This window comes from Gopherus flavomarginatus, chromosome 1, assembly GCF_025201925.1.
Source record: "Gopherus flavomarginatus isolate rGopFla2 chromosome 1, rGopFla2.mat.asm, whole genome shotgun sequence".
NCBI classification, from domain to species: Eukaryota; Metazoa; Chordata; order Testudines; family Testudinidae; genus Gopherus; species Gopherus flavomarginatus.
The window spans coordinates 15,348,061-15,374,511 of NC_066617.1; the positions used below are offsets into that span (position 1 = coordinate 15,348,061).

The following is a 26,451-nucleotide window of genomic DNA, read 5'->3' on the forward strand; positions in this document are numbered from 1 at the left end:
AATTTTCCAGGCAGAGGACATTTATAGAGAGCATTTGTATTCACAAGGGTACAGGAATGACTCCTCCAAAAGAACTCCCCAATGCAGCTGAAGGATGACAGGAAACTAGGACTTGTGGCCAATTAACAGAAATGCAGTCATAATGGAGAGAGAAAATTGAGCTTCATGGGACTGTTTTTCACTGGCCATTTACAAGGCTGTTACAGGCCAGGTGCACTGGTACTGTAATGTGCTAAGGGGTGTTCAGGGCATAATATAGCTGGTATCACTATTCTGGACGTTATAACCAGGAAAAAAAGGGAGCAGAGAAAGCACAAGTGCTGAATGTGGTGCATCCTGGCTGGCTTAGTAACACTCCCCATCTCCAGATAACATGTTAACATTATAAATGGCAGCACTGTAAAATCTGCTGCCATTACAATTGAGAGTGAGTGGCTTTTCTACTTCTTGGCTGGTGGCCGGATTGGTAATACGGTTTCCATCAGGGTGCCAATTATATCGAACTCTGTAAAACTGAGCTAATTGGAATATGGTATCGTTAAAGGGTTGATTTCTGCAGGATGTGGCAATTCTATCTGTTTGATAGCCCCTGAAATGAAAGGACCCATCTTACACACAAGTTACTCGATGTATTATAGAGCAATAGCATGGTATTAAGGGATAATGCATCCATGACCATTCCTTTTTTCCTTTTCTGTTAAGTGAGGGCAGAGACTCAGCTTGATTTCACCTTCCAATTGTGTTTTATTTTCCTGTGCAGGTCTTTGCTTCTATCACCGATCTTTCCCTTTCAGCCCTCGCTCATATGCCTGTATGTTTACTATGGCATGGTTAGAGGTACAGTATTAAGTAACCAAAGCAACTCTCCAAGGCTTGCACATGTAACCCACATGCCTACTAGGTGTGGTGTTCTGTCCCATCTAGTGGCAACCAGAACACTTAAAGAGAGAGATAAAATGTGTCTGCTCTACACAGCCTTACCTAACAGGCAATTGGCTTTTAGCTCATGCAGTAGAGGCTCATGCTCTACGTTTTAGAAGCCGTAGGTTAAACCCTGTCCCGCAACAACTGGAGGTCTTTTTGGCGTTACACATGCATCTCTCAGAATATTGGAATGGCATCATCTCTAGAATATAGTTAACTGCATAATAATCCATATTACAATATAAATGCAGTCCAGGCCTCCGTATAACTCCCCCCTCCCCGCCAACTCCCATCTAATGCAGTTGAAAGTGGCTGTTCTCAAAGCACATACCTAAATTACTGTAGCAATAAGTCTTCTCTGTGGCTTTAATAGAAAATTTTTTTTTGATATCTTAATTGCCTTTTGGAAAAGTGGTGTGTTTGGTGGAAAGTCATGCTGTTCAGGGAGTTGTTCAAGGTTCACGAATCCCGTATTGCACTCTTCAGAGGAACAGCTGGAATTCAAGAGACCCCTATAAGTGCAGCCCCTTTAAATCATAATGTAATATTTAAAATATGTGGTGAGAAGTGAGATCAAAAATCAAGATCAGAACTCCTGGAGAAAACCCTCCTTTGACTTAATCTAGCTTGAACTGTGCCAGATTGACAAGAAACCAGTGTCCCCATTGAGATTCCAAGCTTGCATGAAGCCAGCACCTGTTTTGCTTGCTAATTCACTTACAAAAGTTAGCTTCGTTCACAGAAAGAGAGAAACATAGCAGGACTTCACTCATTTAGCCTTCCAGGGCCTTCCGTCTCTAGATCTGTAGCCCCTTAGAATTCAAACACAGCCTTTAAAGGAATTTTCAATTCACAACATGATGACTTTGTTGATGTCCTGAATGTGAATGTATCTTGAATTGAATACGTCTTCTAGGATTCTGTTACTTGCCTAAAGAATACAGAGTTCAATCATCAGATAATCATTAAAGCTGTTTTGAAGTGTTTATTTTATTAGTCTAGAAGGTAAAGTAGATTTCATACTTTTAAGTTGTTTCAGGCTTTGAAAACACACTGATAAGTTCTTGTTATCCTATATGCTGTGGCTAGGGGTCAGATGCTGGCAGCAGATGATAATATTCACAACACAGTGCAGCTCCAAATTGACAATTCTGGACAGTTCAAAACTATAAAAGCTCAAAAATCAGTCCAAGAAATATGTTGTTGTTTTTCTATTTTTTTTCCTTTTAACCCAAAAAGTTGTTTGGGCCTGGAAAATCTGCGCTAGTTTTCTCTGAGCCAAATCATTACAACAGAGCCCTTATAAGAAAACAGATTTTGCAATTCTAGCCAAAAACTAAGGGTTATCTTCCCTTCTTCTTGCACATGCATAGCTCCCCATTAACCATAGACTGGCAACTATGAACTCAGTTTAAAGGGGAAGAATAAACAGGAGCTTAAAAGAGCATTTTCACACCAAAAGCTAAACAGACATTTCCATCCTCAACAGATCATGTAATTCCTGGCATAGTGACTCTCTTTTGCGGAAAGGTCAGGGGTCGGTGTCCAGGTTCTGTAACCAGAGGATGACCTCGGTATCAAGGGAGGATGGGTGTTGTAAACTGCGCTCTAGATGTTGGGTTGGGAACTTCCACCTCATGAGTTATTGTTTGCAATGCTGCACCCCTGGTCACAATACAGGGAGCCAACCGGTGCATGGTTTTGGTAACTCTGATCAAGCAAGAGGGTAACTTGTTGAGTACTGGTCCAGCATCTGTGATCAAGTGGAGAAGGAGGCAAGTGCAGAGATGGACTCCTGAATTTACTTAGGTCTGGTCTACACTTAAAAATTACATTGACCTAGCTATGTCACTGAAAGCTGTGAAGAAGGTTGCGCCCTGAGCTCCATAGTTAGGTTGACTTAACCTCCCCCCAGCATAAATGCAACTAGGTTGACAAAATATTTCTTCCATCGACCTAACTCACCTCTTTGAGAGGCAGCAATAAACTACATCAAATAGAAAAACCCCTTCCACTCACGGAGGAAGCATCTACCCTACAGAAGCATAGTTACAGCTGGGCCACTGTGGTGTTCGTAGTGTAAGCCTGAGTGTGTTAGAGTCTCATTCCCACCAATACTTCCACACCGTAAGGGCATCATTTTCGGCTTCCAAGCAGCACTGATTGTCCGCGCATGGTAAAGGGCCAGCAGCACTCTTTTTTCCTAGAGAGTTTCAGCTACCGTAGCAAAGAGATATCGTGAGATCAGCTGTTGCGCTATAGTGATTAAGCCTCTTGCATAGATTACAGTGCCATTAAAGGAAGCCATGAAAGATGTCAGTCACAACTCTGGACACTTCCTTTGTGAAGGAGGCCATGCTACTCAGCTGTTTGAAACTAGGCCTGTAAATAGTCCTCACTGAGCAATTTGCCTTTATTTGATTTGGGAGAAAGTGATAAAATAATGAAGTGATTGAAAAATCACCTCAACCTATGTTCCATGGATATCTACTGAGATACTTGCAATCCAGTGAAGCCCTCACTCCTTTGGTGGCATCTTTGAGCAGATCTGTACCTTTTTCTTCACATATTGGAGTGCAGGTGGGATTCTCAAAGGTATCTAACAGACATAGGCGCACAAGTCCCATTGAAAGTTAGCCGAGTAAGCTACTTAGATGGTTTTGAAAATCCTAGACTGGGGCTCTGAACTGGCTGCTGTAACAATGTGCATGAAGAAAGCTGTATTTGTTTCGCTGTTAAAAAAAAACAAACAGAAAAACAGCAGAATCTTTCCAATCTTTGCCCTTTTAGGGATCTGTCTTTTTTTTCTATATTTTGCATATTCTGAAACTTTTAAACTATCATTTAAAAATGCAGAAAATGCAGCCATTACAACATAAATCCATATACACTGCTGGTGTCCTGTTTACCTAGATTTGCAGAAAGGTGTTTCCCTCCAATCTCACTGAACAGATCCCTACTAATAAACAGAGCCTCCACCATTAGCACTAGTTGGTGCCTTTGGCAGCCTCAGCGAAGGCCAGAGATTGAGTATGTCATGAAGAATGAACCACCTTATCACTCCTAGAAACTGAGGTCCTTGAGGTCTTTTTCTAGCACTAAATTTGCTTTTAAAGAAAAAGCATCTGAGATAAGAGACCCTGTTGTGGTGAGGCTGAGGTGTTGGTGTTGCATACCTTGGAGCACCTATCTGAGCATTTCGCCCTCAGAAGTTTGGGGAAATAGAAATGCTTCCTCTCTGTTTTTGTCCTCCATTTCTCAGACATTTCTGTGTTTGCCATCGTACTCTTTCTGGTGTGATGGCAGATGTTCATTCAGACATCTGGCACCACAGCCAGGGCATTATGGCTGATGTTATTAGGACATTACAGACTTTTGTGCTCTGTTCCATGTCTCTTCTTGGTATGTAAACAATAGTGCACGTATTACTGTCAAAGCTGTTACCAACAGAGCTCAGACAGTTGTTGCATCAAAGTAGTGAAAGTATTCTTTTTATTTTTCATGTGTTAGCGATTGTACAGTTTCTCTACAATCAAGAAGATGCAGTCCCACCTGGATTTACCTCAGCGTTAAACTAGTTAAATGTTAGTCTGTAGTAGACTGTCATGGTACCTTCCACATCAGATGCTTTCCAGGTTGCCAAGCCCCAGAATGGACTTAAGTTGACAGTTGCCTTGACCTAAGGGATTTTCATTCAGGCTTCCAGTTACTTGGGATGCAGAGGGTTTCAGTTTGAGGGGTTTACAAAGTGCCCTCTTGCTTTTAGATAGGTCTAATCCCTCCCTAGATATTTGCAGGGAACACGCATGGCTCTGAGCTGACTTCAGAGCCAGGTACTGAGGTACAATCCTTCATGTACCATCGAGATGCAGGAATTTTACACTGAAATCATGTTCAAATCCAGGTCTGCTCTGTGGAACTACAGCAGTTCAAGTTGGGGCCACCTGTCGGTGAACTCCTCTTGAAAAGTCCCTGAGCTGAAGTGTAAAGTTTCCTCTGGGAGTGTGTGGACTTTTGCCAGTCTGTGTTTCTCTTCAGCCCCACCCTCCTTAGCAGATCTATTCAGACCCAATCATTGTCAGCTGAGGTAGTTCTTCCCAAACTACCACCAACTCTTCTATTTAATCAAAAAAAATGATATTAAATAGATAAGTAATTGAAGCATTTCATCTTTGGGCCTTTTTAGATCGACAAGTTTTAAGGCCAGAAGGGACTGTTGTGACCATATAGTCTGACCTCCTACCTAATGCATTTCTGTACTGCCTCTTATGCTGCTATATTCTCCCAGTTTTTGTTCACAAAGTCACTATCTCTCCTCTTACAGATACCCTTAAAAACACTTTTCTTTCATGAAGCCCACAAGTAGCAAGCCCATGATAATTTCCCAATATGTCCTGTCTTGCTGTCTCCATCTTTCAGATGCAAGCTTTTTGGGCCAATGCCAAGTATGCTACTCTAGAGCAGTGTTTCTCAAACTGGGGCTACCGCTTGTGTAGGAAAAGCCCCTGGCAGGCCAGGCTGGTTTGTTTACCTGCCCCGTTTGCAGGTCCGGCTGATCGCGGCTCCCACTGGCCGCAGATCACTGTTCCAGGCCAATGGGAGCTACTGGAAGCGGTGGCCAGTACGTCCCTTGACCCGCACCGCTTCCACCAACCCCCACTGGCCCAGAGCGGCGAACTTTGGCCAGTGGGAGCTGTGATCGGCTGGACCTGCAGATGGGGCAGGCAAACAAACCGGCCCAGCCCGCCAGGGGCTTTCCCTATACAAGCGGTGGCCCCAGTTTGAGAAACACTGCTCTGGAGGGTCTCAAACTTTTCCATACCTGATGCAATAGGCTCCCTTCTTGGCCCTTTGGCCCACCACAAACTGACTGGACACTTCCGAGTTGATAAGCCCCAGTGTGTTGTTGATTGGGTCCTCTCCACCCAGTACAACCTTATGCAGCAAAATAAAATTGGAAGTAAGGCTGTGTCTAAACTAGCACTTTTGTCGGTATAATTTATGCCCACTCAGGGGTGCGAAAAAACACCCTTCTGAGCGATGTAAGTCACACCAACAGAAGCACCAGCGTGGAGAGCACTATGTCAGTGGGGGAGGCTCTCCCGCTGACATAACTACCACCACTCATTGGGGGTGGATTCATTATATCAACGGGAGAGCTCGCTCCCATCAGCTTAGAGTGGCTACCCGGGCGCTGTTACAGCAGCATAGCTGCATTGGTACAGCTGTGCCACTATAAGCTTGCTAGTGTAGACATGGCCTAAATTTCCCCCATGACCCACCCTGTAACACAAGCCCAAGTCAGTTGACCGAGGCTCTGAGATTTGTGGCCATAGACTTGTGGGGGGCAAGTTAGGGGGGGAGGTTCAGTGTAGATGTAGCCCTGGTGACCAGAACGCTGGGTCAGCTGTAGGCTCCTAGCATTCTGTCCCACTTGAATAAACCCAGGACTCCCTTCCCTTCCACCTGGGATTTAGGGTGGGCCCCACTCTCATCTAGCAACATGGGAAGGAGCATAGAAATCATGACCTCCCTGGCATCTGTTCACAATCCCTGGGTCGAGAGCCCAGGTATTAAACAAATAAAACTAACCCAAGAGGCTATGATTGACAGTGTGATGAAAAATTGGCTGGTAAAATATGGGAAAAAATCATTGCTGCCTTTCTATGTTGTATTATTGACTAATGGCACAAATACAGGTTTAATTCTGGAGTAAAATAATCTGAAATCACAAGGCTTGCTCTCAGTGGAAGATTTTAAAACTCTGAACTCCTGTAAAAAGCACAAATGGCTAACAATCAATTGCTGACTGATTGAATGATCCTGCTGACTGACATACAAACGACTGAAATCATTACCAAATGGACTCTTTCGTAAACTGTGAAATTTTAAGGGGATCTACTGGCATTCATTTGTGAATGGTGTTTCTCCTGACTGTGATAAGTCTGCATTACCTGCCTGTGTGAGTATATTGTATTGCCTATGAGTGCATTTCTGTGTTAGGGAATAAGGTCCCTCATGTATTCTGGCTGGGAACACGATTACCTTTGCTTGTTATAAAGGTAACATTTGTAGCTGGCCCAACTGCAAAGCCCCAGAGAGCACTCAAAGCACAGTCTGCAGCTTGAACCAAGGGAGAGGTGGCAGGAGGGAGTATTCTGAAGAGTCCAACCTTCCTTCTAGACTAATGAAGGTTCTGTGCTAGTTGTATTCGGTTCTGTCTCTGTCCACATCCTGCTTACCACTTGTGTCTATGCTGAATGACTGAATGGAAACTGGAATACTGGGTATCACACCATCTTGGTAAGCAGCAAGGGGTATGATGCAGTCAACATCCTAGTCCTCATTCACCCCCCCAAAGGATTCTAAACCCTCTGCAGCTGCCTGTGTATAGCTGATGGTCTTCTGAAACTCTAGTAAAATATATAGCATTTTGATCTACAAATCATGGTTTGCACTTTAGTAGCACCTTTCATCCTAGTATCTCAAAGAATTTTATAAGCCCCACTCCCGCCATGCATCCCTATAAGATATATAAATAAACTGATCCAAATAGAGCTGAGGAACTGAAGCACAACACTTACCTGGCTAGCTCATGGCCACATATGAAGTTTTGTAGCAGAGCTAGGAATTGAATCCAAGGATGAGATTCTGTGCTTTGCCTTTTGGAGGCACAGCACAGAACTCGCAGCCCTGTGAAAGGGTAGGGAACTAAGGTGGTTTTAAGCCACGTTTGCCCACAAATCCATTCCTCTACCTAAGACCTGGGAAAGATACAGCTAAAGGACTGTCAAACAGCATCCACAGATAGCAGCAGGCTCCAATGTCCCTAAAAAGGCACATTGAATTCCTTCTCTAAACTGAGGCACTTCTAATCACAGGTTTCACAATGCCCCACCCCGAACCCTCCTTAGGAAGCATGATTTTAGTTTACCAGAAAAGCTTAGCTCCTGTATATGTCTCTTTCAGTAAGGTCCTGCTTTTTAAGCCCACTTTTCTAGTTGGGCTGCTTTGGTAAATTTCTACTGCTTTTAGCTTGCAAGCTGCTTATACCTTAATGGAGAACCTATACAAAATATAACTTTGTTTATGCTGTGGGGTTGATTGAATTTTGGTTAACTTAATTTCAAAGTGGTTACAGCCTGCTAAGGGTTTAGGCGTGCTATAGATACAACATGTGGGGGTGGCTTTTTTATTATTTTATTTTAAACAATCCAAGTTTCCTTTGATTCATGGCATTCATGCAGTTTCATTATACTTCACATTTTCAGCCTTCATAATGCATCATTCAATCATATTTCCCCCCTATTGTAGTCTCACAAACTATTGTCGGTAATTTCTTTTCATTTCTCTCTTTAGGTTGTTGTTTCGTAACATTTTATACAAGAAAAGCTGCACTTGAGGCACAGAATGCACTGCACAATATTAAAACCTTACCTGGGGTGAGTACATTTTCTTTTTTAACCTAATCACTTTATCGCTACAAAATAGCCGCTTTTCTGAAGATGCTAGTTATAGGCTCTTAGTGCCAGAAATGACTTTGGCCTTTACGAAGGAGGGTTGCTGACCTGATAGTTCACATTCAGTAGCCGTGCCAATTGGCCAGTCTAGTAGCGATGGCATTAGCTTGGAAGAAAAGTGCTCTTATCCAGAATGTCCCCTGGCTGGAAATAATAGTGATCCCTGCTGGGTAGCAGCAGCTGCTGAAGTGTAAGGTGGACTCAGATTTTTTTGGGGGGGAAAAAGGTAAATAGGAAAACGAAACTTCACACACCAAGATTTCTTTTTTTCCCAAGTGTCTGGTTTTGTTTGGTTTTGGTTTTTGAGGAGGAAAAGCGGAAAAGGACAAAATGTAGCCAGCATAGGCATAATGGTTTCTAAACAATATGAAGCAGTTACTTTGATGGCTGTGTACTGATGTACATTAGAAAATATTATAATGTAATTCAAAATGTTCTCCCATTTTGTTTTGTTTTTCAGCAATCTGTAACCGCTAACCCATTACGCTGACAGTTCTTATAGATACAGTTGTACTAGTGATCAGTTGCTTATGTGTGTAATATGTAATAAGTAATCTTTAAATTCTGAATTACAGTCATAATCATCACATTTCAAGGTAGTAACTTGATAACCACAAATCTTTGGAGTTAATCAGTCAATTTAATATTTTACATCATTCTGTTGGATACAGCTGAGTATTGGTCTTATGTGGAATAAAAAACTCAAGTACTTGTTTGCAGTGTAAGGTTCTGTACAGAAGTGAAGACAAAAGGCACAGTAAAATTATAGCTCTTGTTGATAAGTATAGGTTCCACACCACTCGATCTAGCAGATACATGACAAAAAAAATCTTCTTTAGCTCCCATGTGCTGCATGTGAATTCAACTCCATGTGTTCGAAAAATAAGGATCTGGCTGGTCCACCCTGTACAGGTGGGAGAGTCATGGAATTTACCAGGGAAAATGAACTGTAGAGAACAACATAGGTGAGGTAATATCTTTAATTGGACAAACTTCTGTGGTGAGAGAGACAAGCTTTCAAGCTTACACAGAGCTCTTCTCCGGGTCTGGAAAACGTACTCGGGGTGTCACAGCTAAATATTTAAGCTAATCTGATGATCTAAGTGTGAAATCACTGTGACACAAAAGTCCTGCAATAGCAGAATGGATATCCTCCTTTAGTTTTAAGTGGGAGCCACTGAGGGAGAGGGCACTAGAAAGTCCTCGAAGTTCTAGCCCAGATGGAGGAAAATAAATGAAAAGCTTTGTTGCTTGTTATAACATCTCCAGGACTCCAAGGACTACCCCATCAAGTTCTTTTCTCTCTGCACAGCCCACAGAAGGGCTGACAAAGTTGCACTCCCAGCTTTTGCGGAAGCCCAGAATGTGCCCTAAACGGAGCTCCTCATGTGTGGTTCAGCTCTGCACGGCTCCCTACTTGGGCCAGTAGCTAAATGCTGCAATTTGCATCTCCTGCTTCTTTGTAACCAGTCATTGTGGGGCTGTTGTCTGGACTGTTCTTTACCGATGTTGCCAAGCATTCAAAGAACATCAGACTGGCTCAAAAATCACAAACATTTTTAAAACAATAGATTTTAGGTTCTTTATTTAATTTTGCCTTCTACCTTTTCAACCTTTAGGGGTCACACTTCCAAGTTTTTCTCTGCAGTTTTTAGTGTTAGAAACTTACTTTTTCTTTAAAAAAAGGAAAGGTGAGTCTATCACATATTCACATGATTCTAAGCGTTGGGGCAACACTGGATTTTACTTTCAAGTTGCACCTAATTCTTAAATGGAAATAGAATAATCCAAGCATAGTTCCATCACCAGTGTTGAATGCACATATTATTCTACTATATTCTGTACCCACTGCATGCTAATATTTTATAGAGGTTGTAGCACCTTGTTACACTGAAGCAGTGTTTTCACAAAACAACTTCATTGTAAGTCAGTAAGATTCACTCTGTCTGGAGCTGCAATTTGCTTACTGAGATCATTGGATTCTACTTCCCTTTAATTGGAGATCCAGCCCAGTTTCACTGCAGGCCGGATCTAGCCCCCACTGAAGATTATTAAAAGAATCTCATTAACATCAGTGTCTTTGGATCAGGCTACATTAGCGGTTTCTACAGAACGTGAAGGAACCAGCATACAGATTTCATGGCTGAACATGCACCTAATCTCTTTCTGCACAAACAGGAACCATCTCCCATTGCCGTTGGGCACCAAACTGGATTTGCACCACGGGAGAATTGGGACCAGTATGTGCTTGACATCTTGCCTCATCCTGCTTCATTGTAATACTAGATTTTGTCTGTGTGTGGTTCAGTAGTAAAAGACATCTGCAACCAAAAGGATTCTAGGTTCTTGGATTAATTGAATTGCTTTTGTGCTTCCTGTGTCTCATCCTCTAAATGAGAGCCAGATCCAAAGGCCACAGTGGAAAGACTCAGATCAACTTCAGTGGGTTTCGTATTGGGCCGCATATGAAAACCAGAAAAGCTTCTTAATGCTTGTGCTTTGTTTTACGTTTTATTTGCTGCATGTTCCACTATCCATTTCAACTTATCTTGGCGATACACTGTACTCTTCTCTCTTTCTTATAGTTTTAGCTGATAAACCTCATCCTCAGCAGAGAGATGAAAACATTGATGTTGTATATATTCCTTTGAGTTTCAGCCTTTTAGTGGACATGAAGAAAATGGGACCAGACATAAATGATTAATGCAGATTCTTGGAAGAAAATATTGCAGGGTGCCTTGCTGTTTGATTACAAGCCTTGGAATTAGTAAACATTTCCATAATTCTAAACCAATATACACCTGTTTTCCCACTGTGATGTGAAGGCATAACTTAATTCAACAGAAACCCCGCTGTGCTAAATCTCTCATTAAATACTAAGCTAGTTCTGTAATTTAAAGTTGCAGTATCACTATTTTAACCAAATTTCCTTTGTATTATGAAATTAGTAAGTTAATGATGTACTCCAAGGCTTTTTTTTTTAACAGCAACAACAAAAAAGGAAGCTGAAGAAGAACATAGCACCAACTGACATCTCAAGGCTTTTCTGGTTTTAATCATATTCAGGAGGATACAATCATGTAAAAGTTTGTTTATATCTATATACAGAGAGAGAGAGAGAGTCAAAAATTTTCAGCATAAGCCAGGATCCAATAGCTTCTTTCTACTCTTCATTAGTATCATTTTTCCTTTAGCTATGAAAATCCTTCTCATATAATGGAGTTTTTATCATCCAAATTTTTAGGTATTTAGGTACCATTTACAGGATAGTATCTTCTCTTGATGGAGAACCCAAAAGCAGTGTCAAGGGAATACAAGCTGAAGTTGATATACTGTGCATATCAGCACAACAGATAAACTCCTCCATTGCTTACTCTGTCTTGAGGTCAACATTACTAATAATATTTGCATCTTCTGAACAATGAATATTAACTTCGGAATTGATGTTATATTAGAAATTATATCTCAAGCTATTCTAGTTCATGGAGAAAGACCATAGTGGGTGCAATTTATAAAATTCTAATTACTTTTAATTTATTTCTATGTGGAAGTGTTGGTTTAAAAAAAAAAAGGTAGAAAACCTCATTCTTCTTCGAGTAGCGTCCCTATAGGTGCTCCACTGTAGGCGTGCTTGCGTCCCTGTACAGCTGATTGGAGAACTTTGGTAGCAGTGTCTGTTAGGCCCTGTAATGGTCCCCACTCGGGGTCTGGTTGGGAAGCATGGTCTAGTGGTCACAGCCACAACCTCAGACTGCAAAGGGGGGGTTATATTGTATGTGCAACAAACTTCTGTCATTGTGACCAGGTCTGCCAGGCAATCTGCCTTATTTCAAAAGACTCTCCTATATCATGTCCATCTCCTATATTGGGGTGGGCAAACTCCAGCCTGGGGGGCCACATCCGGCCCTTCAGATGTTTTAATCCAGCCCTCAAGCTCCCACTCGGGAGCAGGGTCTGGGACTTGCCCTGCTCCATGCCGTGGCTCCGCGCAGCTCACGGAAGCAGCGGCATGTCCCTCCTCCGGCTCCTATGTGTAGGGGCAGCCAGGGGCTCCACACGCTGCTCCTGCCCCAAGCACCACCACTGCAGCTTCCATTGGCCAGGAAGTGCGGCCAATACGAACTGCAGGGAGAGCACCTGCAGATGGGGCAGCGTGCGGAGCTCCCTGGCAGCCCCTATGCGCAGGAGCCGAGGAGGGACATGCCGCTGCTTCGGGGAGCTGCTTGAGGTAAGCGCCACCAGGAGCCTGCACCCCTGACCCCTTCCTGCACCCCAAACATCTGCCCTAGCCCTGACCCCCTCCTGCCCTCTGAGCCCCTTGGTCCCAGCCCAGAGCATCCTCCTGCATCCCAAACCCCTCATTCCCAGGCCCACCCCAGAGCTCACAACCCCAGCTGGAGCCCTCATCCCCCCCCTGCCCCAGTCCGAAGCCCCTTCCCACACCCTGAACTCCTAATTTCTGGCCCCACCCCCAGAGCCCGCACCTCCTCCCACACTCCAAACCTCAATTTCTTGAGCATTCATGGCCCACCATACAATTTCCATACCCAGATGTGGTCCTTGCACTGTTCGCTCATCAGATCTCATGAAATACGATCTGATTATTACTTGGGTGGGAGACCTCCAGGGGCAATCCAGGGTGTTGCACATTAGCAGTGTTAGTGCTTCAGTAGCTGGCGCGCTCCCATCTGAACCAGTGCTACAGCAGGTTGTTAGGGAGCACGGTGCTGTTTGAAGATGCCATACACTGGCTAAGAAGTAAAACCTAGATCATGCCCACTTAGTAATCATCAAAGGTCCCACTTTAAACATAGCACATTTTGAAAAAAGCAAGAGCTTTAATCCTAACGCCTGCTTTAAATTACAATTTGGGTAATTATGGCATGCCTACTTAAATATTCCCTCTCCAAATTCAGTAGGAGAATTTAATTTTCACTTCCACTGCTCAAAACCTTTGTGTAATGTTGCTAGTGCTGAACGACTGCTACATTCCACTCAGTTTGGCAACCCTGCTATATTTCAGTGGCTGTCAAGTGATCCTTATATGTCATATGCAGTCTATAAAGCCCTTTTTATGATTTTTCTGGATGGAAGGGTCTGTCTGCAGTACAACCTTGTTTATGGAATGGTCTCTGTAGACATCCAAAACCTTCAGCTAAAGAAAAATGTGAAAGGAATGTCAGAGTTGGCCTGCCAGCTATAAGAAGGCTGTGTTGTGGGTGCCCATCTGTAAGGGGTCCGTTGTCGGGGTTGGGGGGCTCTTCGTCCTCCGGGGCGCCTGGGAACCAGGCAGCCTCACTACACCGAGCAGCAGTTCAGTCTATAACGCCAAGGGCCTGGGATCAGGGCGGGGCAACAAACACTCGTGCAGGGCTCAGGCCCTCAAGCAGGGGCTGAGCAGGCAGTTCAGTCTATAAAGCCCAGGCCCTGAGCAACAAACACTAGCAAGTCAAATAGGCTCAGGCCTTTAGGCAGGACCACGCAGTAACAGTTCTAGGCTCTGGCCTCCTCAGGCCCAGGGAGAGGGGGAGTCTGCCACCCAGATGTTGGGTGGCAGGGGGGACGCAGGCGCGTGCCAGCCCAGGGCCCTAACAGCAGCAGGCAGTCTGCTGCTGTGTCAGTGGGGATCCTGGCCGCAACACGCTGACATTGGCTCTGGCAGTGTTGCAGCCAGACTGGGGTCGTCTGCCCCGGGCCACTTCCACTCTCCCCCTCATCGAGTACCTGAGTCGTCGTCGTGTCAGCAGAGGGGTCAACCACCATCAGTTCCTCAGGGTGAGTGTCCACGGGTGGGCTCAGCGGGTCCTCGGGGTAGGTGGCAAAAGGTAGGCTCGGCTCCTCCTCGGGGTAGCCGGAGTGGGGCAGTCCCAGCCAGTCCTCCTCGGGGTAGCTGGAGCGGGGCAGGCTCAGCCAGTCCACCTCGGGGTAGCGAGCATGGAGCAGGTTCGGTTCCTCCCCCGGGTAGCTGGAGCGGGGCAGGCTCAGCCAGTCCTCCTCCGGGTAGCGAGCGCAAGGTAGGCTCGGCCAGGCCTCCCTGGGATAGTGAGCGAGGGGTAGGCTAGGCCGGCCGCTGCCTTCTGCTGCCTCCCCAGTGGGAGCTCGGTCGCAGATGTCCGGCCTTTCTGATGGCTGGCCCCTTACTGAGTTCGGAGGGCTTGCCTTTATACTTCCGGGTCGGCGCTTGGCCCTTTGCGGGGCAGGCTCAGAGCTCCGTAGCTCCACCCAGTCTGGCCTCTGGCTGGGCTCTTCGTCCTCCGGGGCGCCTGGTAACCGGCCTCACTACACCATCCCAAAAACATAGCCAAGGTTATAGCTAGGTGTACTTCCGGAGATCTGAGGTTTCAGAACAACTGGAGGATGTCACTGAATATTGCTTAGTTCCATGTTTTGGTGATGGGTCAAGATCTTCAGTGGACATAAACCAATATAATCTGTTGTAAACTCCATTTTGCACACAGTGAGGATCCAACCCAATATGCTGTGTTGTCAATGTGTCTGTCTCATTATCACTACATACTTCTAGCAATAAAAAGCAGTAACATTAAAAGATGTACATGCTTTTCATCTGGAAAAGAAATACAAGGATATATTTAAATGCCGAGTCTGGCATTTGTCTTATTCTGGAGCTGTACATCATTTCACTTGCAGCGCTGCTGGAATCTCTTAATGACTTTGCTCCCAGGATACATGCTGTAAGTATTTTCAGCAGTGGAGAGGAACAGTCATTGAAAAGCATGCCACCACAATTCCATTTATTAATAAAAGCCTATTTCTCATGCACAGTGCCAGGACAATTAAAAAGGCAACCGCTGGATATAGAAAACAGTTGGCTAAACAGAGTCCTAAGCAATGATAAACACAATGAAGTTTCCTTTGTGGTTGATTTTTATCCAGCTGCAGCCAAATACCAAAGTGATATCAAAGGGAAGCAACCATTAATTAATTCAAACTGACTTCACAAAGCAATCCCATGCCTTTGCTGATATCTGATTCTGACAGCTTCCTAATCTTCACAAGTTGTCATTAGGAGTGGCATTAAACCAGCCTTCCCTCTATGCAATCAATCCCAGCTCTTGCTCCGCTCTATCTCAGAGATGCACCATCTCTAATCATGGTGGGTGGGGGAAGCAACTTTTCTTCTGAGAGAACAACTTGCGAGTAGAATTTACAATCTGCCAGAGAATCTTGTAAACAGATCTACCTCTGTCATACACACCAGAAACCCCACCTCACCACTTACAGCAAAAATAAGTGCCTGTTTCACTGGGTGGAAAATACTCTTATAAGGCAAAAAGAAGCTTTGCAAGGAAAGGAATAATACTTGGGAGTCTGTAATGATCTTTTAAAAGTATGTGTACATCCTTATTATTGATTCAGGACTACAGAACCTGAGATATAGGAGATGAGATGTGGCGGGGGGATGGGGAATAAACATTAAGCAGGAGAAGAGAGATGTTTTTAATCATGATTCAAAAAACAACTCCAAAATGTAGATAATGAAGATAGTAATTCCAGCTGTGGACATAAACACTCTAGTGGTTCTCACTGTTACTAGCAGCAAAGGGTCCTATGGCATCTTATAGACTAACAGACGTTTTGGAGCATGAACTTTCGAAAGCTCATGCTCCAAAACATCTGTTAATCTGTAAGATGCCACAGGACTCTTTGCTGCTTTTACAGATGCAGACTAACATGGCTACCCCTCTGATACTTGTCACTGTTACTAGAATCCCTCAATGGGATTCCAGCTTCATGTAGAATTTCAAGGTATACGATGCCTTTTATATTTTTATTCAAGTGTGAATGATCTTAATGACTGAAAGTAGCTTGTGTTTGTGTTCTAGACCATCGCACGAGTGGGTATCCACTAGACAGCAACTAATATTTTGTGACCAAACCATGACAATACCTCTGAGTAAAATGTGCTGGAATATTGTATGGTGTGTTTATGTCAAAGACTGTTAAAAACAAAGTGGTAAAATGCTGTTCTGGAGGACAGCAACCCCAGCATCCATGGCAGCCTAGGTGTAGATGGTGAGAGAGGGACAGGAATTGTTTTTGACGATGCATAGAGGAGAGGACAAAATTATAAAATACGGATAAAACTACAGGAAGGAAAATTTAGAGTGACTATCAGGAAAAATGGGATCTGTTCAGTCTTCGAAAGGAAATGAGATGAAAGCCCAATCCTTAGAGGTACCTGGGTTGGGAAAATGTTAGAAATCATACTGTAGGGAATAATCCTGCCTTGGTTTGAGGACAGTCTGAGTAGATGACTGAATAGATTTTTCCCATCTCCACTTCGTGTGGTAATAAATGGGTCTGGTTGTTTGAATGCACAATCCTCACTCGCCATGTATGCAAAAATAAATATGGTTTGAAAAGAAAGAGATGGTATTTAAGAACTACTGTAAATTGGCCATGTATTTAAATGCTTTGTTTATATTAACAATTCCTCCATTACGTGATTCTGTTTTCTTTTGGTAGGGTTTGCCATGTATGCTGCCGATATGAAGCTATAACGCCAACTTATGTGGTATGACCCCTTTGCATAGTACTACTGGTGTAATCTGTCCCTAAATGTTATTGACCCAGGGAGGATTACCCCAGTGTAAAGGGGGATGCACTGGTAGCGTAGACCTGACAAAGAGGCTCTTTTGCCACTCATCCTCCTTGCTGACAGTATGGCAAAGAAAAGAGTGAGTGGCTAGATAAAAGCAGGTCATGGCTGTGGACCACGACAGTCTTCGGCTGTGTTTTCATTCAACCTCTGGTGGCCTGATCTAAGTTGCAGTGTGCTTGATGCTGCTTTAACCTTGTGCAGGGGAAACAGCCCGCACAGAGCAGTTGCAGGTTCAAGACAGTGCATAGCCAGTAATGTGACACCTGGCTGCAGGGAAGGTGAACAATGTCCGAGCCCTCATGTTGGTTTGATGCCACCAGAGGATCAGGCTTATACTGGTGATATCCTCCCTAGCCCAGTTAAACTTTAAGCCACCTTTGCAAAACATCCCTTGACTTGTGCTCTTTGGCTGTAGCTGAGGATCTGCCCCATAAAACACAATACAGAGAGGGAGTCTTGTAGTCTTTGCTCAGGCAAAGCTTCTAGTGAAATGTAAGGGAGTTTTCCTGTATAAGGAATAAGTAAGGAAACACGTATTTGCGTACACTATATGTTGTTATGTGTGGTATATAAGAAAAAGTCAGAACACATTTTTCAGGCAAATCAGAGGGCTCAGTGTTTGGGAATATCACATGTAGAGCATATTCAGGATCAGGTCCTAACACAAATTATTACATGGGCTTTGTAAACATATTAAAGGGGTGAAGTAAGTTAGTTTTGATTACACATTGATAGTTCCCCTTTTGCCAATAAAGTATTCACCTTGATCACCTTGATCGATCAGTCCTTCAGCCTTCATATAGATTGCGCTGATCAGAACACATCTTCCATTTTTCCTGTATCCTGGCCTGCCTTCTCCATGTGCGGCCATGTCTTCACAATAAAATCTTCCCATCTCTTTGGATCTTGGCTGAGTGGTTATTTCAGTTCCCATGGGTACCACTCGGCGACAGCTAGAGTCCATTGATTGTCAGGGAGCCTAGCTATATGCCCGGCCATCGCATTTTACTGTGCCTGCTCTCAACAACAACATCCTGCACTCCACTCTGCTGTCCGATCACTTCCTTGGGGACTCTAATAGAGTATCATTAATACTCTAATATGAATTGAAGTATTAGAAGAAATATGTGGAGATGTTTCTAGAATCATATTTCAGTGTAATAACCAGTTAATCACAAGTTTCTTTTAAATATCACTCACAGCTGGAACTTATTAAAAGAATTACCAAAAAACCCCAAGATTTATTTCTATATTTCTTGCTATTATTGCCCATTGGATTTTTTTTAAAGGGGGAACTATTTTCAGAGAGAGAGTGGAGAGCACAATAGTTGAGCAGAGACTGTTAAGGTAGGGTTACCAACTTTCTAGTTCCACAAAACCAAACACCCATGCCCCGCCCTCTACCCCACCCCTCATCTGATGCCATGCCCCTTCTCCGAGGCCACACCCCCATTCACTCCATCTGCCCTCCCTCTGTCGCTTTCTCTCCCCACCCTCACTTGCTCATTTTCACTGGGCTGGCTTAGGTGGTTGGGGTGCCTGAGGGTGCGTCGGAGGACGGGAGGGGGAACAGAGCTGGGGCAGAGGGTTGGGGTGAGGGGAGTGAGGGCTCTGGCTGGGGGTGCAGTCCCTGGAGTGGGGCTGGAGATGAGGTGTTTGGGATGCAGGAGGGGTCTCTGTGCTGTAATTGAGGGGTTTGGAGTGCAGGAGCGGGATCAGGGCTGGGGCAGGGGGTTGGGGCACGGGAGTGGATTGGGGTGCAGGCTCCATGTGGCGCTTACCTCAAGCAGCTCTTGGAAGCAGCAGCATGTCCCCCTTCCGACTCCTATGCAGAGGCACAGCCAGGGGGCTCTGCATGCTTCCCTGAACACAGGCATCGCCCCCACAGCTCCTGTTGGCCACGATTCCCGGCCAATGGGTGCTGCGGAGCCGACGCTTGGTGCAGGGGCAATGTAGGGAGCCACAGGCTACCCCTATGGGTAGGAGCCAGAGCGGGGACATGCCACTGCTTCCGGGAGCTGTGCAGTGCCACGGCAAGCAGGGAGCCACCCTTAGCCCCAGGTCACCGCCGACTGGACTTTTAACGACCTGATCAGCAATGCTGACCAGAGCCACGAGGGTCCCTTTTCCTCCGGGCATTCCAGTCAAAAACCAGTCACCTGGCAACCCTACGTTAAAAACATGTAAAATGTGCATTCCCTGCCACAAAGTAAGGTCTGATAAAATACATTAGAAATGATAGAGAGAGATCAAGGAAGTAGGAGAATAGGTTTACACAATGGAGGGTTATAGGTTACTTGACTACTTAATGTACACAGTTTTGCTGCTGCTATTTGTAACTTTATAAACCTATACAGTGGATTGTATGTCATCTTGCAGGTGTGTTCTGGTGTGTGTGTAATTTAAGAATGCAGTAATATTCCTGCCCTCATAGAATATCAAAATGTTTTGTCATTGTAGAGTATTGTACTAACATTGATGACTTTCATTTTGACACAGAATTTGACAGTTAAAGAGAATTAGTGAAACTTAAGCTCATTAGGATATGGTGGGGCGTTAAATAGAATCTACGGATCAGATCCTCAGTTGGTATAAACTGACATAATGCCATTGGCTTCAATGGAGCTGTGCCCATCTACACCATTTTAGGATTTGGCCCCATTCTGTTTTAATCCTGGGCAAGGATAAGAGAAAATTGTAGGGAAACTTTGGTAACTTCAGTGGTGACAGATAAATCCATAAATAAAATATCTGCAGTTCCTTGTTGGGGAGTTAATGTTGGCCCTCTATTAGTCAGATTTTCAAATACAATACACATTGTTGGTTAATGAGAACAGTTTAACAGTACAAATCTGGCTAATCAGATCCTGTCTAGCTATCTATTAATCAGTTGACTGTCAGCATCACCCTAGTATCCAAACAACTTCCATGTAAAGTCAATAGCAGAGTCCCTACTTTGTAAAACACTTTGAGATGAAAGGTGCTGTTGATAGCCCAGCCCTGTTGATCAGAAGGTCTCAGCTGACATCTTGATAAACAGATATTTGCATGAATGTGGGAGCTATTAGTCATGACTCCTAGCTGAGTTTTTCAATATACCCCAGTCTGGAGACTTGTAACCCTGGCATGTCATTCATTCAAAACTCCTTTTGGCTAAATACTGTGGCTAGTCCTTGAAATTGTTTTATAAACTTACACATTCCAAGGTAGTTTGGGGGCCCATGTAACACTTTCTAAGAAATCTGGAGGAGACTTAGTATTCAGTTGGTAATGGGGAACAGGACCAGCTCCAGGGTTTTTGCCTCCCCAAGCAGCAAAAACAAGAAAAAAAAAGCCATGATCGCGATCTGCAGCTCTACCGCCACCGCTTCAGTCTTCGGCGGCAATTCAGTGGCTGGTCCTTCGCTCGGAGAGGGAGTGAGGGACCTGCCGCCGAATTGCCGCTGAAGACCGGAACGTGCCGCCCCTCACCATTGGCTCCCCCAACCAGCTGCTTGCTGGGCTGGTGCCTGGAGCCGGCCCTACCAATGGGGAGAAAGGTTGACTGATTTGCACTAGAGTAACAAGAATTGTGAATAAAGAAATGCATTCCTGGCTCAAAGCTCTTCCTCGTCTTTTCTAAGTGAAAAGTGCAGAAGGTCAACATCAGCACCACTAAGACTTTCTATAAACCTTCATGCCCTCCTTTCTAATTTGAAAGGAAGCATTTCAATGGACATTATATTTTTGGCTATTTTAGGCTTATCATGATCATATTCTTTAAATATAAGATGTTCTTGCTGTTATATTGTGATGCAAATATTAAGTACTTCCAATAGGAATGTTTTAAAAGATATATAATATTATAAAACAAGCTAGAATTTTATATTTTGAGTCAAATAATAGACTTCACATTCTGACAGAAGACTAAGTGAGCCAGTGGTCCAAGGTGACCTTTCATTCTGCACAGCGAATCAGGCAGAAGGTTTGCTGGGAAGATGAACAAACATCTAATAGAAACCCCATAGCGCAACACAGAAGGAGTAATTGGAGACAGCTGTGTCCCAGAGACTTAGAGAAGTCACAAATGAAGGAGAAGACAACTGGATCTGGGGTCTTGTCACAGAAAAAAGGGAGCCCAGAGGTAGACTTTCTTGCCCTACTAAAACGTTGCTGCCTTTCACATTTGTGCCACCTGCCGTTCATTTTAAAGTGTTTGTTTGATCAGCTTGAAGTATGGGATATGTCGCACTTCAGTAACTGCATCATGATTTCCCCATGTGCCAGTTACAGAGGTGCTAACGCAGAAAAGTGCAAAACAAAGTGATATGGTCAAATGAAGCTCCTACACGATAGGCATCTTTGTGCCACAGCAGGAATGTTCTACATCCTAGCTGAGCAGGAGCTTTCATTAGAGAAGACACTATTTTCTGGGAGAACGAGGGGTCTAAAAAGCTTTTATTTGGGCCAAAATTTTCTCATGGTTATTCCTAGCCTGACAGTGAATTCGCTTTGGTAAATTGGTAAAATTAAATATAGCTGTTTTTGTGGACTCTGAGCATGAAAAAGAGAGGCTTTCCCCAAGGCCAGGTTAAAGCCTAGGCACTGTAAGGCAGTGCATAGTGCCTCAACTCCTGCAGTCACCTGATAAGGCTGGAATCTCAGCTTTCCTTTAAGGAGCAAGGGGAAAATAAGGTTTTAGTCAGCAAGATTGCAAAGAAAATGTTGAAAACGTGACCCCAGTGTAACCAGTGTAGGGGATCCTCTTCCTGAGTCCACAGAGATCCAGAAATGATAGCACTGAGAAGGGAGAACTGCCCTGTTCATCTCAGTGAGGTGTTAACGCCAAGAGTCACTGCTGGGGGGGGCCCCCAACAACACTTATCCAGCAGAGGACTCTGCATATGGAAGAAGAGAGCAGCAGATTTGTCCCACTCACTCAAGTGTATATGCCCTGCTGCTGGAATAAGGACTGCCACTCCTGGGGAGGACACAGGGACTCCATTCTGCTGCCATTCTGGGGGGCTATAGGAGTAAAGATGTGGGGAGGCCCTATATTATGTCATGTCTGGGGCCCCTGTATTGTTTTGCTCCAGCCCTGTTTTCTGTCCAAGAACATGGTCCTTTTGCACTCAGATAATTCAAAAATTACTTCATTGATTTGGAATGCATGCCAGAGCCTGAAAGGCTGGTCGGAACTTGAGAATAAAAAATTAGGGGGTGGTGTTATGGCCCAAGTTTCCTAGTTTTACTCATGAATTGTGCTTTTCCTCGTGCGAAACAGGCAGTTGTGTACACATCTGAAAGTGGCACATAAGGAGATCGCAGTGCGCGTGCACACAACTGCATACTGCAACCCTGTAATCATTTTAGTTGTTCGTCTCTGTAGTCTAGTGAAGTTCAGTATTTTTCCTTTCTGTGAGACACTTCTCCTCACGTGGTGCTAATATTCTTTATGGTTAAGGGATGCAAAGGAGCTAGTGAAGAGAAAATGAAATGAATCCGCAAACAGGTACAGATAATAGCCCTGAGTAGAGAGTTACAGGGTACAGTTTCAAAACACCTGAGTGACATGCAATAAGACTTAGACTCCTAAGTGCTTAAGTCACTTTTGGAAATGGGACTTGGGATTCTAAGTCACTTAAGCACCTTTGAAAACTTCACCCAGTGGCAGTAAGGAGGCCTGGTGCCCTTATGGTGATAGTTCTTGTAGGAATGATGACCCACTGATTCTGAGATTTGAGAGACCTGGGTTCACATCCCTGCTCTGCCACTGGCTAACGGTATGATCTTTTGCAAGTCGCTGAGGGTAGAGCTACACTGCTTACTAAGCCCAAGTGCCCTTCTGTCCACACACAAATCATTCTGACTTGGGTCAGCAAGCACCCAGGTCCTAGGACACTGCTAGGTGGGGTTGATCAGAGTCCAGATCCGACTGTGACTTGGGTCCAAACCTTCTCATTCTGCAGAGAAGATGCAGATCAAGCCACAGACCTGAGTCAGAAGGTCTGGGTGCATTAGCATGGCTGTGAGACGCAGGCCAAGCAATTATAAATCCTGATTTACCATGCAGTGTGGACATCCAAGCACAGGCTTGCTAACACCAAGTCCACAAGCCCAGGTCCCACAGACCTGAGCTTACCATGCAGTGCAGACATACCCTAAGTCTCTCTCTGTCTTGAGTCCCCACATGTAAAATGGGGATAATTGCACTACCCTACCTCATACATTAAATACCAATATATTAAAGATGGTGAATGATTCATATACTAAGGTGATAGGGGCTGTATAAGTACCACAGATAGGCAGAGCAATGGTGCCGGTGGTTCTAATCCACGCTTTGGCAATGACTTACTGTATTACCTTGGCCATTACCTCGTTGTGTTTCATTTTCATTGTCTTCAGAAGAATGGATAATTATATACCATACCTCGAAGGGAACTGTGGGGCTCAGTCGATTGATTAGCAAAGCGCTCTGTGATCTTTGGATGGATGGTGCCGTAGTAGTGTGACAAAGGAAGAGAATATTGGAGTGCAAACTTCAATCGGCAAAATGTCAACAAAAGTTATTGCTGCCACAGACGAGATGAATAAATATCACAGTTAAAACAATATCTGGTGTTTTGCTCAGATGTTTCAATGGGTTTGTTTTTTAAGCCCGGATTATACAAAGTAGCCCCAAGGCATTATTCCAAACAAGATGTAGAATCCAACTTGATATTATTTTTAGGATTGAATGGATTTTGTAAAGGCTCATTTGTCTGAAGAAAAGACAGTTGATTATTTTTGTTTGTAGATGATTTTGAAGGGAAAATGTCAGAGCGATGTTAAGGAAGGTGAGGTACTTCTATCTGACTTGCACATGTCCCAAAGTCACAGCAACATGGGTGGATGGAAAGGAGTGAGGGGATTCAATGAACAGGAGCGTATATTATGAAATGAAGTTGTCATTTCTAAAACAACCAGACTGGGGGTGGGGCGTGAAGTTATAATTTTTAAAGAAGACCAAGTCTTAAATGCTAATTCATAAATGTGGCTGGCAGAACTGCGGGATGTAAAGTGTGGAAGGGATTGTTAGAATATGAATTTCAGTTCACGTCTGCAGATGATTTGACCACACTACTCCTTTACATCAGGGGTCAGCTGGGTAAAATTATTATTAATATTACCTTAATAAGGTGTCGGGAATATTTACCAAAAGAAATGCAAGATATCGTTTGGGGAGACATATGGTATTTACCATTCAATATATATCTCCATTTGATATGCATTTATTTTAAAGCGCAGCATTATTTTAAGTCACTCAAGTTAATGTTCAATTTAATTCAATTTTAAAAAATGGAATATAGTCTGTTACAAGTGACTGACTTGGAAAACTTCCAAAAGTCATTGAATTTCAGCAGTGCCAATGTTCTCGTATAAAAGAAGCAACTTGTTGAAATAAGCTCTCGGCTTGTTCCATATGTTCTTAATAGAAGATAATGATGTTATGCATTGTGACAGGGACTATATTTGTTGTGCACCAACACTATTCACATATATGGATATATGAATTCTTTTATTTATTCGTATGACATTAATATCTAGGAGCCCCAGTCATGGACAATGGGGACTTCTGTGCTGGTTGTTGTGCAGACACAGAACAAAGAACCTGGCTTATGGACTTGTGAATGGAAGATATTTCTTATGAACATATTACACATTAATTGACTGAGCCTGACAACACAACAGTGTGGTAGCAACGTATTAGACTCCTTTTACAGGTGGGTAATGTGAGGAAAAAGCAACTTACCTAAACAAGCCAGTGCTGGGAATCTGAGTCCTTCCTCCAACCACTAAACGATGCCAATATGAGTCTTTCCACTGACTTCAGTGGTTTTTGAAAGAGACCTTTTTTGTCATTGTTGGTTACAGCTTACCAATATTCTCCTGCTTACAAATTTATTATATATTCAGAGTGCTAATAATTCACTTTACATGAACACTCACTGCATTAAAGGCAGTGTTTTACTGATAACATCTTGGATGGATGTCAAATTTAAAAAAAAAAAACAAGAAGTCAGGTGGCACAGTAAAGACTAACAGATTAATTTGGGCATAAGCTTTTGTGGGTAAAAAAAACCTCACTTCTTCAGATGCATGGTATACCTTGTAGCTGGTGTAGATATGTGGGCAGAGTTGGCATCGAGGTTTGTTGCATGGATTGGTTCCTGAGCTAGAGTTACTATGGTGCGGTGTGCAGTTACTGGTGAGAATATGTTTCATGTTGGCAGGTTGCCTGTGGGCGAGGACTGGCCTGCCACCAAAGGCCTGTGAAAGTGTGGGATCATTGTCCAGGATGAGTTGTAGATCCCTGATGATGCATTGGAGAGGTTTTAGCTGGGGACTGTATGTGATGGCCAGTGGAGTCCTGTTGGTTTCTTTCTTGGGTTTGTCTTGCAGTAGGAGGCTCTGTTGATCTGTTTCCTTATTTCCTCGTGTGGGTAACCCAGAAGCCTCCTACTGCAAACCCAACTCTGCCCACATATCTACACCAGCGACACCATCACAGGACCTAACCAGATCAGCCACACCATCACTGATTCATTCACCTGCACGCACACCAATGTAATTATGCCATCATATGCCAGCAATGCCCCTCTGCTATGTACATCGGCCAAACTGGACAGTCGCTACAGAAAAGGATAAATGGACACAAATCAGATATTAGGAATGGCAATATACAAAAACCTGTAGGAGAACACTTCAACCTCCCTGGCCACACTATAGCAGACCTTAAGGTAGCCATCCTGCAGCAAAAAAACTTCAGGACCAGACTTCAAAGAGAAACTGCTGAGCTTCAGTTCATCTGCAAATTTGACATCATCAGCTCAGGATTAAACAAAGACTGTGAATGGCTTGCCAATTACAAAACCAGTTTCTCCTCCTTTGATTTTCACACCTCAACTGCTAGAGCAGGGCCTCATCCTCCCTGATTGAACTACCTCATTATCTCTAGCTTGCCTGCATATATATACCTGACCCTGGAAATTTCCACTACGTGTATCTGACGAAGTGGGTATTCACCCACGAAAGCTCATGCTCCAAAACGTCTGTTAGTCTATAAGGTGGCACGGGATTCTTTGCTGCTTTTACAGATCCAGACTAACACGGCTACCCCTCTGATACCTGCTTAGAGAAATAAGTCACAGGACGCTTCCAGGTGCCAAACAATTGGGTCAATACTCCCAAAGCCACTCCCTTTCTTTCATGTACATAAAGCTGAAAAGGCTTAAGGAGATCCGACAGGTCCAGGGCCGGAGCCTCCATTAGCTCCCTTTTTAAGGTTTTGAATGCTTTATCCTTTTCTGCAGACCAGTGGAAGGGATCTTGCTCTGTACCCTTGAGGCCTTCATACAGTGGCTT

The 26,451-nt window shown here is 43.9% G+C and overlaps 1 protein-coding gene across 13 annotated transcripts in view; it reads left to right on the top strand.

The window, feature by feature from the left end:
* Positions 1 to 26,451, top strand: part of CELF2 (CUGBP Elav-like family member 2) — a 685,040-nt gene that overhangs the window by 562,252 nt on the left and 96,337 nt on the right. For all 13 annotated transcript variants that reach the window (XR_007772143.1, XM_050936915.1, XM_050936909.1 and 10 more), the window contains one exon: positions 8,284 to 8,366. Coding sequence is in view for 12 of the 13 variants with exons in the window: in XM_050936915.1 (XP_050792872.1) it covers positions 8,284 to 8,366 (83 nt within the window). In the remaining variant the exon portion in view is untranslated. The remainder of the gene's footprint in view (positions 1 to 8,283; positions 8,367 to 26,451) is intronic.